Here is a 13,124-nt window from a genome sequence, read left to right as displayed (position 1 = left end):
ATCATACTGTCAACTGTGCTTTTATGTAACTCGGCTCCTTTGCTTCTGTGTTTGTGAATGGATTGGAAGAAAGGATAGTTGCTTTTGAAAACAGTAGAAAGCCCATTTCAAACATATTCCAGGTCTATGCTGTTGAAATTATTGCAAGAAAAATAATTTAATGATGTTCTAGAAAATAGGTTACAATTAAATCACTTAGAATCACCATGTCACATTTGCTACATTTCAAGGGGGAAAAAAAATTTAACAACATGAGATGCTTTTCTTATAATTTGACAAAATTGTGCCATTATGTAATTGATTCATCACTGAAATTAAAATTTAATAAATCAGGATCATTCCATCTTGTTATCTTGGCAAAATGAAATGAAACTGGTTACATTAAACAATACTGCAATTGTTGTCACTGTGCTTCTCACTCAATAAGCTCTGTTTTTTTTGCTCCTCTGCTTCATAACATGAGGTCGAGGTTTACTTTGTCTTTAGATGTATCCCATTAGAGCAGATAAGATTTTAGGTTTCTTTATTGTCTATAGTTTCTTAACAAAAACAAGGTACTGTATCAGTAATCACCTGCGATGGCCGTAACTTTGTGGTGAGTATTGATTTGATTTCTCTAGAACATAAATTCTGACAAAATAAAACGTATGAGGTTTGGTACTTCAAGAGTGGTAACACTTTTGTATATATGCCAGTAAATGAATCCAGTTTTTTATTTAGCGTCCGGGAGTGTCCGAGGACATATTCAACTCACTTGGCGCAGGTCTTTCTATTTGACACACATGGGCAACCTGCATGTGTTGGTGTGAGATGATGATGATGAGGTAGGCATAGTGTGAAATCCGGTGTTGGCTCAGCCTACTTCTGTCAAATAACACCAAGGGGTCTGCTTAAGTCTCCGTCCAGTGGACAAATGATCATCAACAGTGTCATGTGCCCTTGCTCTGTATGAACACTGTGGAGAGGTTTGGAATTGAACCCATGCGTTTGACACGCAATATATTGATTAGAAATTGTGTATCACCACCTTTCCTACTCTGGCACTCAATATTCTGATGGTGAACATTCTTTTTCACCAATGGTACTGCCTACCACAGTGTGTCAGATCATAAAAACTTGATGCCTTAATGATCATGGTCACTGGGTGTGCTAATGAATCCAGTATCTTGTCGCTTAAACTCCACATTAGGTCTTTATCTAACCTACCTCACAGTTTATGGACTTTTCCTCTCCAACATGTGCCTTGATGTTCTCCAAAGAAGAATAGCACAACTGACAGAATTGAAAAAATGGCAAAGATACAAGGGCTATGCCGAAAGTTTTTAGTAGAGTGTGAGAAAAAAAATGTATTTTCAAAACAACAATTATAACTTTTCAAAATACTCTCCATTAGCACGTATACATTTTTCCATTCTCTGAAACCACTTAGAAAATGTTTCAGTCCAAGCTTCTTTCAGGATGTCACTTAGTGCACTCTCGTATGCTGCAATGACCTCTTCATCTGACGAAAACCGCTGCCCAGATATTTTTTCCTTGATCTTAGAGAACAGAAAGAAGTCACATGGGGCCAGGTTAGGTGAATAGGGGGGATGAGGTAACACTCGCACTTTTTCCCTTTCCAAAAAGTCTATTGTTCTGGCAGCCCTGTGTGCAGATGCATTGTCGTGATGCAGCAGACGGTGCCCACTCTTGGACTTTGGGTGCTGTGACCTCCAAGTGGCGAGGACTTTGGGAAGACAGTCATTCACATACCATTCAGCATTGACTGTACAACGTGTCACAGAGGTGAGATGCCCCATTTTCATAACAAGAGTTGCCACCATCTTCTTTCTGGAGCTCCGACTTCGTCGAACTTTTGTGGGTGGTTCCTCCCCTGGAAAGCACCACACAGAAGACTGTCTCTTTGTTTCAGGGTCATAATGGTAGACCCATGTTTCATCACCTGTGACAATATTGTAGGTGTCTTTGGACTGCCCTCCATTGAATTTTTTTAGCATGAAATGACACCAGTCCACTCTCTCCTCCTTTTGGCTTTCTGTCAGGAAATGTGGCACCCAACAGCCACATCTCTTGGTAAGGCCTAAATAATCATGAACAATGGTCTGCGCTGCTCTTGACCCAATATTTAAGGTCCTTTTAATGTCACAAAATGTAAGATGTGGATCTGCTTTGATCATGTCCCTCACAGCATCAATGTTTTCTTGAGTCACAGCTGTTGCTGGGCGACCAGGACGAGGTTCATCTTCAATTGACTGCCGACCCTTTGAAAACTTGCGAAACTAATTTCCAACTGTGGCTCTAGAAGGGGCAGCCTCACCAAAAACGTGCAGCAAAGAAGAATGGCATTCTTCGGCACTTAATTTCTTTTTTATAATCATAAAAAATCATTGCTCGAAAATCATGACGCGACAGATCCATCTTGCACCGTGTCTGACTCAGCACTGCCTGTGCTTTCTTCTCTCGCTGTGGAGGAACTACCGCTAGGAGGGGTTGCGCGCACATGTTCCAAGGTCGAAAAACATCGCTCTTTCAAATGAAAATAATCCCACTGTCCTCAGTATTACGGTTTACACGCTGCTAAAATATTTTGGCATAACTTTCGTATGATGCTTATTCTGGTGTACTACTGTGGTGGAGTTATTCTAATGCATACCATAATGTGCAGCATTTCTTTGGAACATAACCTGCAACCAATGTTGCAAAAGAAGTGGCTACACTTTCTACAAACTCCTCCCAGCATTTTGCAGGACAATGTTTGGTTGTATGGAGCGCAACCAGTGGCTGAGTTATACGTTCTTTCGGGCTGGAAAGTTTCCTACCATTCCACATACTTCCTAGAAAGTGATTTTTATTTGGGTTCCAAAGATGAAGAAACTGCTTCGTGGCATCAGTTTCTTGAGCTCTTCTAGATATTCTTCAGGCGGTAGACCACTCCATTCACACCATCCGTATAACTGCACTGCGACAAACTTCCACATCGCTAGTGATGAGTTATAGACAATGCTGGTGATTATACTCAGGAACTTCTACTTGTTTCATAGAGGTATCTCTTTTTGTATGGGTTTAAAAAAATAGTCACCACTATTAATGTATCTACCCTCATAGAAATCTCTCTTGTATGTCCAGCTTAAATTAATTCAGTTACACTTACCCTAGTCTAATAAGAGTTTCCCAAAAGATTTCTTCTTCTTCTGTGGCTTTTCCCACACCTGTGGGGTAGCACATGTTGATTTGACCCTGTTTTATAGCTGGATGTCCTTCCCGACACAAACCCTATGTGGAGGGATGTATTCACTATTGCATGTTTCTGTGGTGGTTGGTGATGTTTGCCTGAAAGATAACTGAAATGTTATACAGTAATTCTTTTGCTGTTAATAAAGATTGATTATTGAATTAAGAAACTAATGCCATAAGTGTTACGTCATTTGGCTTAAAGAGATGAGGTTTCAGGAAAACATATTGTTAATTATTATCTCCAACAAAGCAAATGTGGTAGAGAGTATTAATGAGAAAAATTGTTGTTACCTGTTTTCCATATCTGTAAATGTTAATGACCTTATTACTCTTCAACCACCGAGCTCGATAGCTGTAGTCGCTTAAGTGCGGCCAGTATCCAGTAATCGGGAGATCGTGGGTTCGAGCCCCACTGTCGGCAGCCCTGAAGATAGTTTTTCCGTGGTTTCCCATTTTTACACCAGGCAAATGCTGGGGCTGTACCTTAATTAAGGCCACGGCCGCTTCCTTCCCATTCCTAGGCCTTTCCTATCCCATCGTCGCCATAAGACATATCTGTGTTGGTGCGACGTAAAGCAAATAGCAAGAAGAAGACTCTTCAACCAAACTCTTAGAGGGTCAAACACTGACTGACTGTCAAGGTAGCTTCACTGCACCGATCTGCAAAATAACAATCATATATAAATATTCCACTCGTTCAAATTAAAATTTCTACAACTTGTATACAAAGATAATTAAGATATACAGTACTGTGATCATCAAGTTTATTGTAATCGTATATTTAAAATATGTCAGAAATATTTTAAAAAATTTAAGATCACAACAGAGTTTTACCTCCCACCAGTCCTACACACAGATGCCATCAAAGGACCCACCAAACAAAATAACATCGCTGAAGTCAAGAGTCAAGACTGCTTTAAATGAAGCCATGAAAAGCCACTGGCCCAGATGACTTAGTGACAGAGCTGTGGGGCACTCAAGGAGGGGATACAGCAAACTGGTTAACTTCAAGTTTTAACCAAATTGTTAGAGGGTCGAACATTGACTGACTGTCAACAGAGCTTCACTGTTCCCATCTCCAAAACAAAGCAGAGTCCCTCCAGGTTGCTAATTTTTGACCAGTTCTACCTTCAAATTAAGTGGGGATGGTTGTCTAGTTTACCTCTGGATAACTGACCTTGTTTCATGTACAATGGTCTGCTCGATCATCTTAAAGAGTTCAATTACTCACTGTGAAGCATACTTGCTGCCAGCATGGTTACAAAGAGCATCCATTTGTGGCAGAGGATACCATGAGTCATAGCGTACATGCAAACATATGAATGTGAGGACTATCACAAGATACTGGCAAATGGTCTTTCCTTAAAAAAATCTTTCATAGTACAGTGATGACTTTGAATTGAATTGGTCAGTTGTGTGATTCATGTTAAAATAGATTAGGTTATATTCCAAGGGGGAGGTCACTACATGGTCCTTCACCTCGACTAATTAGATCTATTCTGCTTTAGTCTCCTTGTATAACTGCATTTATTGATAAATGCTGTGTGTCTACTAAGTGGGACATTAGAGAGTTCATGTAAATCAATAAGGTGACTACCAAGTGTTAGCTGTTAGTATGGTAAGGCTTCAACATTCACAGAGTATGTGTTTTAATAGTTTCATCTGCTTTGTGACATCTGACACAAGAAAGATTCACAGTGATTCCAGTCTTGTATAGATGTCCCTTTAGTCTGCAGTGACCAGTGACAATCAGTTGTCCACTTCAGATTTCTTTTGCTCACATGAATTAGTTTATTTGGCCTGCATTCATTTAGTTCTTTCCTATGGGTATTTGCATACTTGCATCCTTCCATTTTCTTCAGTGCTTTGTATGACTATCGATCACCCATTCTTTGACTTTTGTATTAATTGGTCCATGGAAAATGTTTATAATATACAATGAAACCATTGGATAAAGTAGCAAGAAAAAAATTATCTAAGAATTTTATGTAATCCTTCCCTAATTAAAAAATTAGGCTGTTTTCTTTTAGTAGGTAGTAAGTTAATCGTTGACGACTGCCATGTATTAATAAGCCTTGCCCAAATTCTATATTCCAGGGAACACTTAAAGGTTATGACCAGACTATCAACTTGATTCTGGATGAAAGTCATGAACGAGTTTATAGCAGCACTCAAGGGGTTGAGCAAGTAGTTCTTGGACTTCATATCATTCGAGGAGATAACGTGTAAGCAACCCTTCTTTTTTTTTTTTTTTTTACTCTGTTGACAGTAGTTGATGGATAATTGTGTTCCTACATTCAGGGTAGACTTATCGCCTAATATTATTGGAATGGAACTTGCATAATCCTTTTGGGATCTTTTTTCCTTTTACGTTTGTCTTGTGTTCCTAATCAGTTACCACCTGTATTTATCTGGCTTTCTTTTTATCCTACACTTCCCACATCAAGACTAATGGTTTGTCAAGATGGTCCCTCAATGAGGGTTGGTGCCCATCTTCCAATGAAGCACCAAGCTGAGTGGCTAAGATGGTTGAGGTGCTGGTCTTCTGACCCCAACCTGGCAGGTTCGATCCTGGCTCAGTCCGGTGGTATTGGAAGGTGCTCGAATATGCCAGCCTCGTGTTGGTACATTTACTGGCACATAAAAGAACTCTTACGGGGCAAAATTCTGGCACCTCAGTGTCCCCGAAACTGCCAGAAGTAGTTAATAGAATGTAAAAACAATATCATCCTCCTGATGAAACTGAAAGCAAAAACAAGCTCGTCAGGGGCTGAGAAAAGATGTATGTAAAAGAACTGTTTAAAGATGGCAGTTTATGAAGATGTGGAGATTGTCCTCATCCTTTAATGTTTTCATGTTTATCCTCTTTTTATTGCTCCCTCTTCCCCCATTGATCTGTCATTGTGTTCATCCTATTATATTTGATGCCCATTATTGCGAGAATTAATAATGGTGCAAAATTTATACGCTATAACGGATTGTCGATACATCTGATTTTTTTTTTTAAAGTCTGAAAATATATATTTCTTAAACATTAAAATCTTACGAAGCTGAGTTATGAAAAGATCAGTTTGGCTTCAGAAGAAATGTAGGAACACGTGAAGCAATCCTGAATTTACGTCTGATCTTAAAGGATCGAATCAAGAAGGACAAGCCCACATACATGGCATTCGTAGATCTAGAAAAGGCATTCGATAATGTGATTGGACCAAGCTATTTAGTATTCTGAAGGTGATTGGGACCAGATACCGAGAACGAAGAATTATCTACAATCTGTATAAAAATCAGTCTGCAGTGATAAGAATCAAGGGCTTTGAAAAAGAAGCAGCAATCCAGAAAGGAGTGTGAGACAAGGCTGCAGTTTTCCCCCCTCCTTTTCAATGTATACATAGAACAGGCAGTAAAGGAAATCAAAGAGGAATTTGGAAAGGGAATCACAATCCAAGGAGAGGAAATCAAAACCTTGAGATTTGCCGATGATATTGCTATTTTATCTGAGACTGCAGAAGATATCGAGAAGCTGCTGAATGTTATGGACGAAGTCTTTGGTAAGGAGTACAAGATGAAAATTAATAAGTCCAAAACAAAAGTAATGGAGAGCAGTCGAACAAAGACAGGTGATGCAGGAAATATTAGATTAGGAAATGAAGTCTTAAAAGAATTAGATGAATATTGTTACTTGGGTAGTAAAATAACTAACAATGGCAGAAGTAAGGAGGACATAAAATGCAGACTAGTACAAGGAAGAGCTTTCTTAAGAAAAGAAATTTGCTCACTTCAAACATTGATATAGAAATTAGAGAGATGTATTTGAAGTTTTTCGTGTGGAGCGTGGCATTGTATGGAAGTGAAACATGGACTATAACTAGCTCAGAAAGAAGGAGAATAGAAGCTTATGAAATGTGGTGTTACAGAAGAATGCTGAAGGTGAGATGGATAGATCGAATCACGAATGAAGAGATACTGAATCGAATTGGTGAGAGGAGATTGATTTGGCTAAATTTGACAAGAAGAGATAGAATGATAGGACACATCTTAAGACACCCAGGACTTGTGCAGTTGGTTTTTGAATGAAGTGTAGCTGGTAAGAACAGTAGGAGTAGACCAAGGTTTGAATATGACAAGCAGATTAGAGCAGATGTATGATGCAGTAGTTACACAGAAATGAAAAGGTTAGCACAGTATAGGGTGGCATGGAGAGCTGCATCAAACCAGTCTATGGACTGATGACTCAAACACACAAACTAAGAAAACACAACAATGGTTACAAGAAAATGTACGTAATCATTCTCGTTTGTGACACATACATACGAATGACAACATTTAGACAAGTAAGGGCTGGTTCTACCACCTACTGGTAAAGTAGCGCGTAATTTGCCCTCCGCGTAAAAGGATGTTTCCGTCCGACCACTCCCAGGTAGCGCTATCGGCAGAATAAATCGTCGATACCCGGCGCGTAATTTATCGGCCACTTCGAGGGCCCGATAAGACTTTACCTGCCGGGCAAGTTCTGAGAGCTGAACATTATTAGCTGTATTTCTGGTGATATGCAACTCAAATTAGCTTAGTATACTGAAATAAACAGTATACTGTAACAGTGATCGATATTGTATTGCAGGATTTTGAACATTAATGCTTCCCTTTAGTTGCAACGGTCACACCAGCCTCTCGCATCGGTAGCGCAGGGAACACATTTTATACGTCAAGCTTTCGTAAAGAAACTGTAAAAGGATATAAAATCAAAATCTATTTCGAAATCATTTCAAATGGGCTTTAATTTTCTACTCTTTCAGTTTCCGGACACAAGATATATATTACTGTATGTATCCTAGCTGACACAAGCGCTTTCTTAGCGTAATGGTTAACGCGCTCTCTTCGTAATACGAAGTGTGCAGGTTCGAGTCTTAATTTTGAAGAATCTTTTTTATTTCCATTATTAGCGTTGTGTTAATCTGTATGCCTCTTTTCATACGTTCTTATCACAATATTATGTCTATTAGGAAAATTGCTTTATATGTATGCTACTTATATCAAGTGATGTTATGATTAATAGCACATAGGACTGTCGCCCAGGTAGCAGATTCCCTATTAGTTATTTACATAGTCTTGTAAATTATTTCGAAGAAATTGGAAACTATTCCATTCCCGAATTCCTCTTCCTATGAATGGATATTTATCCCGATTAGTTCTTTACATTTACAGTACCTTCCAACGTTATCTTCATAAAGTTAAAAATTAAAATGAAATGCTTTATCAATAAATGGAAGCATCTGGAACTAAACGAGGTCACAGAACTAGTTGCAAATAGAGCATCGCGGAGATACTTAATCAATTCACAGAAGCCTGCAGATAGAATGCTCAAAGGCAATAGGTAGGCCTAAGTCCGTAAAGAAGATGTGTGTGTATACGTATATGGAAGCGCGTAAAAGAGAGTTAAGAACAACGGCAGGGAACGAAAATACATTTTAAAATGTAAATTAGAAATACGATGAAAACCTGCGTACCTTCTATTACGGAGCGAGCGACTTGACCAATCTACTACGAGAATACTTTTCAAAAACGCTGCCTTACATGACAGGTTATAACTGGCGTAAGGAAATGTAATCTCGAGATTTTAATCCCAATTAGGTATTGATATTGAAGATCATAGATTAAAATCACGAAAGCTTGACATGAATCGTTGTCCATAACTCTTAAGACTCCCCTTATTAGGCTTTATGGTGATAATCAGCAGACGCAAGCACAGGGGAATAAGACAATCGAAATGGGTTTCATGCATCTGACGATAGATAGCACCACACTCGAAAGCGAGACATCGGTGAAAATCAGTCTAGCCAACTTCGTATATCAGTGTCTAGCTCTGGGTAGCTACCTAGCGCTTGCGCGGAGGTGGTTGGACGCAAGCCAAAGTACCAGCCGATTTACACCTCCAGGTAGTTTACCTCCCGGGCAGCTGCCAGCCACTTTACCAGCAGATGGTAGAACCGGCCCTAAGTCAAAAACTGTCTACAGCTTATCAAACAGTGAAAAATATATACACGTGGGTGACAACCACAGACTGCTGTGTTTACTGGTTTTGCATTGAACTTGCAGCTAACTTTGCCTCTTCAAAAATGCACTGCCATACTGCTGCTCATGACACCTTCCACTCAGACTCGATTTGACCACCAATAGTTTACTGAGATTTTCGTCAGAGATGATCGGAATTGTGTCCTGTCTTCTTCACCTGGCTGAACAATCTTTCACATTCATCGTTGCTGTGTGAGATTGTGAATATTGACAGCATTACTTTTGCTATTGTATCATATTTGAAACACCCATCTCCACTTCATATATGCCCTATAGCAGAACAATCTATTCTTCTTGCACAACTAACGATGGTAAATCCTCCACTTGGAGAGCACAAACCTGGCACTGTAATGCATCCATAGCTTCTTGGTCATCTTCACCATCTTTCACTGGCAGTATGTCTGGCTCCATGGCTAAATGGTTAGCGTGCTGGCCTTTGATATCAGGGGTCGCAGGTTCGATTCCCGGCAGGGTCAGGAATTTTAACCACGATGGTTACTTCCCCTGGCGTGGGGACTGGGTGTATATGTCGTCTTCATCATCATTTCATCCTCATCACGACACACAGGTCGCCTACTGGCATTAAATCAAAAGACCTGCACCAGGCCTCCAGGCCTCTCTTGAGGCCACACAGCATTTCGTTTAATTTACTGGCAGTATAACAGAAAACTTGGAAACAAAATACTTGATGGCATTGAAGGAAAAAGTCAGCAAAGAATTAATCTGTGCTACTTGAGCATTAACAAAACCTTTACTATTAAACTAAATTTATGAATAATGTAATCACAGACCGCAATAAAATAGTTCCTGATGTGCAGATAAAAGGTTTTTCTGCAAGACGAGATATTGAGTAGCCAATTACTAAATCATCATCAGCTTTCTGATTCTCTTTCGTGTGATATACCACTTCTAAAACTGTAGGTTATTTTTTTTTTTTTTTTTTTTTTTTTTTAATGACCACCGGCATAACAAACCTACACAGAATGTCCTTCAGCCAGTCAGCACAGATCTTAGGACATGAATGTGAAGTGCTTGCAACTGAGGAACTTTATTCATTTTCTTAAATGTATGGATGATAAATGCCAGAAATGCACAAAATGCTTTCTTTAAGTTTGAAGATAGAAAAAGAAATAGTCTCTCCTCTCGTGAAATGTTTGTACTGCGACTAGGCTCCTTTATTTTCTTCACTGCCTTTCTTTTTCCAGAAATAACAGAAGCTTGGTCTTGTACTTTACTGATACAAGGACCACGTTCCATTTCTGTATCTTCATGTGTCTGTGCCAGTGGACCATTTTACCTCATCCCTAAAATTCTCTGCAGTGAAATCAATCTTTCCAAACATTTTCCCCGAAGATAACCAGTCTGGTACAAAACTTGATACATTTCAAGATGATCTTTTCTCTTCGAGCTTTTATCTAAATAATAAAACAATCGGCATCTCATAAATTTTGACAGGAAGGGAGTCTGCACCCATCATGATAGCCAAATAAATCAAATGGCATGAGCATCCCATAATTATAATATTTTTGCACTGTTCTCTTAGTTTGGCAGCAACACCATTTTTTCTTCCCATCGTAACAGGAACATTATCTGCGCTGAAAGCTATACAATTTGCCATTGGAATGTCATATCTTTTCAGAACATCCAGAAACAAATTACAATATAACACGAAGATATTGCTAGCTATCTCGAGAGCAATTCAAAATTAAGTAACTTTTTTGTAGGCAGAAGGAAGATGATGCAATCACTTGAGCAGATTGGGGGGTAACAGAGAACCGCAAGAAAAAAACACGTGGCGTACAACTCCAATGAAACTATGCACAGAAACACAGAATAGCTTTCCCTTCTAAAATTTGAACAATATATAGAAACCTCCACCTAGCGGTACTGTATTGATATTTTGAAAAATAAATGAGAATACCTCCTATTACTTATCTTCACAATGGAATTTCGTATCCTCTTTCTGGTAGCACCCTTGCTATCCGTCTCAGCAGAGGTCAGCAGCATAAAGCTGTTCCGTTTTCACAAATGGGGCTAGAATATGGAACTCTCCCCCCCTCCCATATCATCAGAGCAATAAATAGCTTAAATTCTTTTAAGTCATCTTGTCATGAGCATCTCCTCAATGCATACTGTCAAGTTGAGTGATATATGTGTGTGTGAATGTACATTTCTTCTGCCTTTGTCTTGTTACTCCTAGTTTGCAATGTAGTTTCTAATATAAGATTAATAGTTGATATTTTTCTCGTATGTGCATTGTTAAATAAGTGTGATTAAGTGTTAGAGAGGACCATAAGTCCATAACTTCACCATTGCAAGTAAATGCAAATATAATAATCCAGTAAATAATTTATTAGATGAAAAAATGAATCTGTGAGCATATGTCAAAGAGTTAAGCTGCGTTTAATGTTCTTCATTGTTCTGTAGAACCAGTGCCGGTTCAAATTTCTGTTAACCTTTCAGTCTCAAATGCTCCCATTTGAGTCTGTTAACATTTTCTTCCTTTTACCATGTACAGAACAATCTTTTCTGATACGCTTCTTTTTTTTTTTTAAATATTATAATAAAGTGGAATTTTTTTTTTGTTTCAGTGCCATTGTTGGTGAAATAGACGAAGCTTTGGACGCTCGACTTGACCTTAGTACTATCAGAGCTGAACCACTGAACGCAGTAGTTCATTGAATGGGCTATCCGATTGACCTTTTTTGTAATTAAATACTTTTAATAAATATGCTTTGAAAATTACAGAGTTGGCCTACTTTTTTACATAAAAATACTTGACTATTTTGTATACAGTAGAAGTCTGTTTTAGCAAGAATTCATAAAGGTGAAAAATTTACTCGCTGTAACAGATTGTCGTAATATCCAATTTTTTGTAACAGTCGGGGAAAACCCCCATACACATTAAAATCGGTATGGAACGGCAATCACTTTGTTCAAAACTTGTGTTTTCGTGGATGATATCCACACTACGGCTTACTCATTTGTTATTTTCCAAAATTCGATACTACTGTATGTGAAAGTGTATAGTTAATTTTATTCTAAAAAAATTATAGTTTCACTCCAGAGACCTCTACGGTGAACGTTTCAGTTTTTTCTTCATAAAGCATCACCTAACCTAACTGTATCTCTATCATGAAATCATATTTCAAACACAAGTAGGGAAATGATAACCTCCTCACTACAAATTTACATGGGAACAGCCTTTCCAAAATTTAACTAGATACGAGAAAATATAAACTATCCTCTCAAATCAGTGATATATTCTGCCGTAACTTGAGGTGTATCATACTCTTAATTTCAATATTTAAAATGAAGTGATCGTTTACTTCAGCCTTTATTTCTAACAAGTTAACAACAGCTGTCGGACATGTTATTTATTTACACATTTATTACGAAAATATGTTCTCTTTCATTTTAATTTTTCTTTACGGAACAGCAGTCAACGGGTACTGGTAATTGACATCGCCTTCGAATGACGACGAGAGAGCTCGCTAGTGGACATAGCGAAGAGACCATACCGAAGATGATTGAGCACAGGCAATATAATCGCTGTGTGCATAAATATCAGTAACGGAAAAAAATCACGCCAGCTTATTCATTCGTAATAACGGATGAGTCAGTGATAGGGCTCTCCTGTAACCGAAAGATAATATACGGCTTAATATAGGAGTTTTGATGCAGTCGCTTAAGTGCGGCCAGTATCCTGTAATCGGAAGATAGTGGGTTCGAGCCCCACTGTCGGCAGTCCTGAAGATGGTTTTCCGTGGTTTCCCATTTTCACACCAGGCAAATGCCGGGGCTGTACCTTAATTAAGGCC

The 13,124-nt window shown here is 38.7% G+C and overlaps 1 protein-coding gene across 1 annotated transcript in view; it reads left to right on the top strand.

The window, feature by feature from the left end:
• The window catches only part of LOC136867419 (U6 snRNA-associated Sm-like protein LSm8), a 29,426-nt gene extending 17,378 nt beyond the window's left edge, over positions 1-12,048 (top strand). Inside the window, exons 3-5 of the mRNA XM_067144622.2 lie at positions 555-595; positions 5,332-5,459; positions 11,895-12,048. Coding sequence (XP_067000723.1) covers positions 555-595; positions 5,332-5,459; positions 11,895-11,985 — 260 coding nt within the window. The 3' untranslated portion in view covers positions 11,986-12,048. The remainder of the gene's footprint in view (positions 1-554; positions 596-5,331; positions 5,460-11,894) is intronic.
• The last annotated feature ends 1,076 nt before the right edge of the window (positions 12,049-13,124 follow it).

This window comes from Anabrus simplex, chromosome 3, assembly GCF_040414725.1.
Source record: "Anabrus simplex isolate iqAnaSimp1 chromosome 3, ASM4041472v1, whole genome shotgun sequence".
NCBI classification, from domain to species: domain Eukaryota; kingdom Metazoa; phylum Arthropoda; class Insecta; order Orthoptera; family Tettigoniidae; genus Anabrus; species Anabrus simplex.
This window is presented reverse-complemented; position numbering and strand designations above follow the sequence as displayed.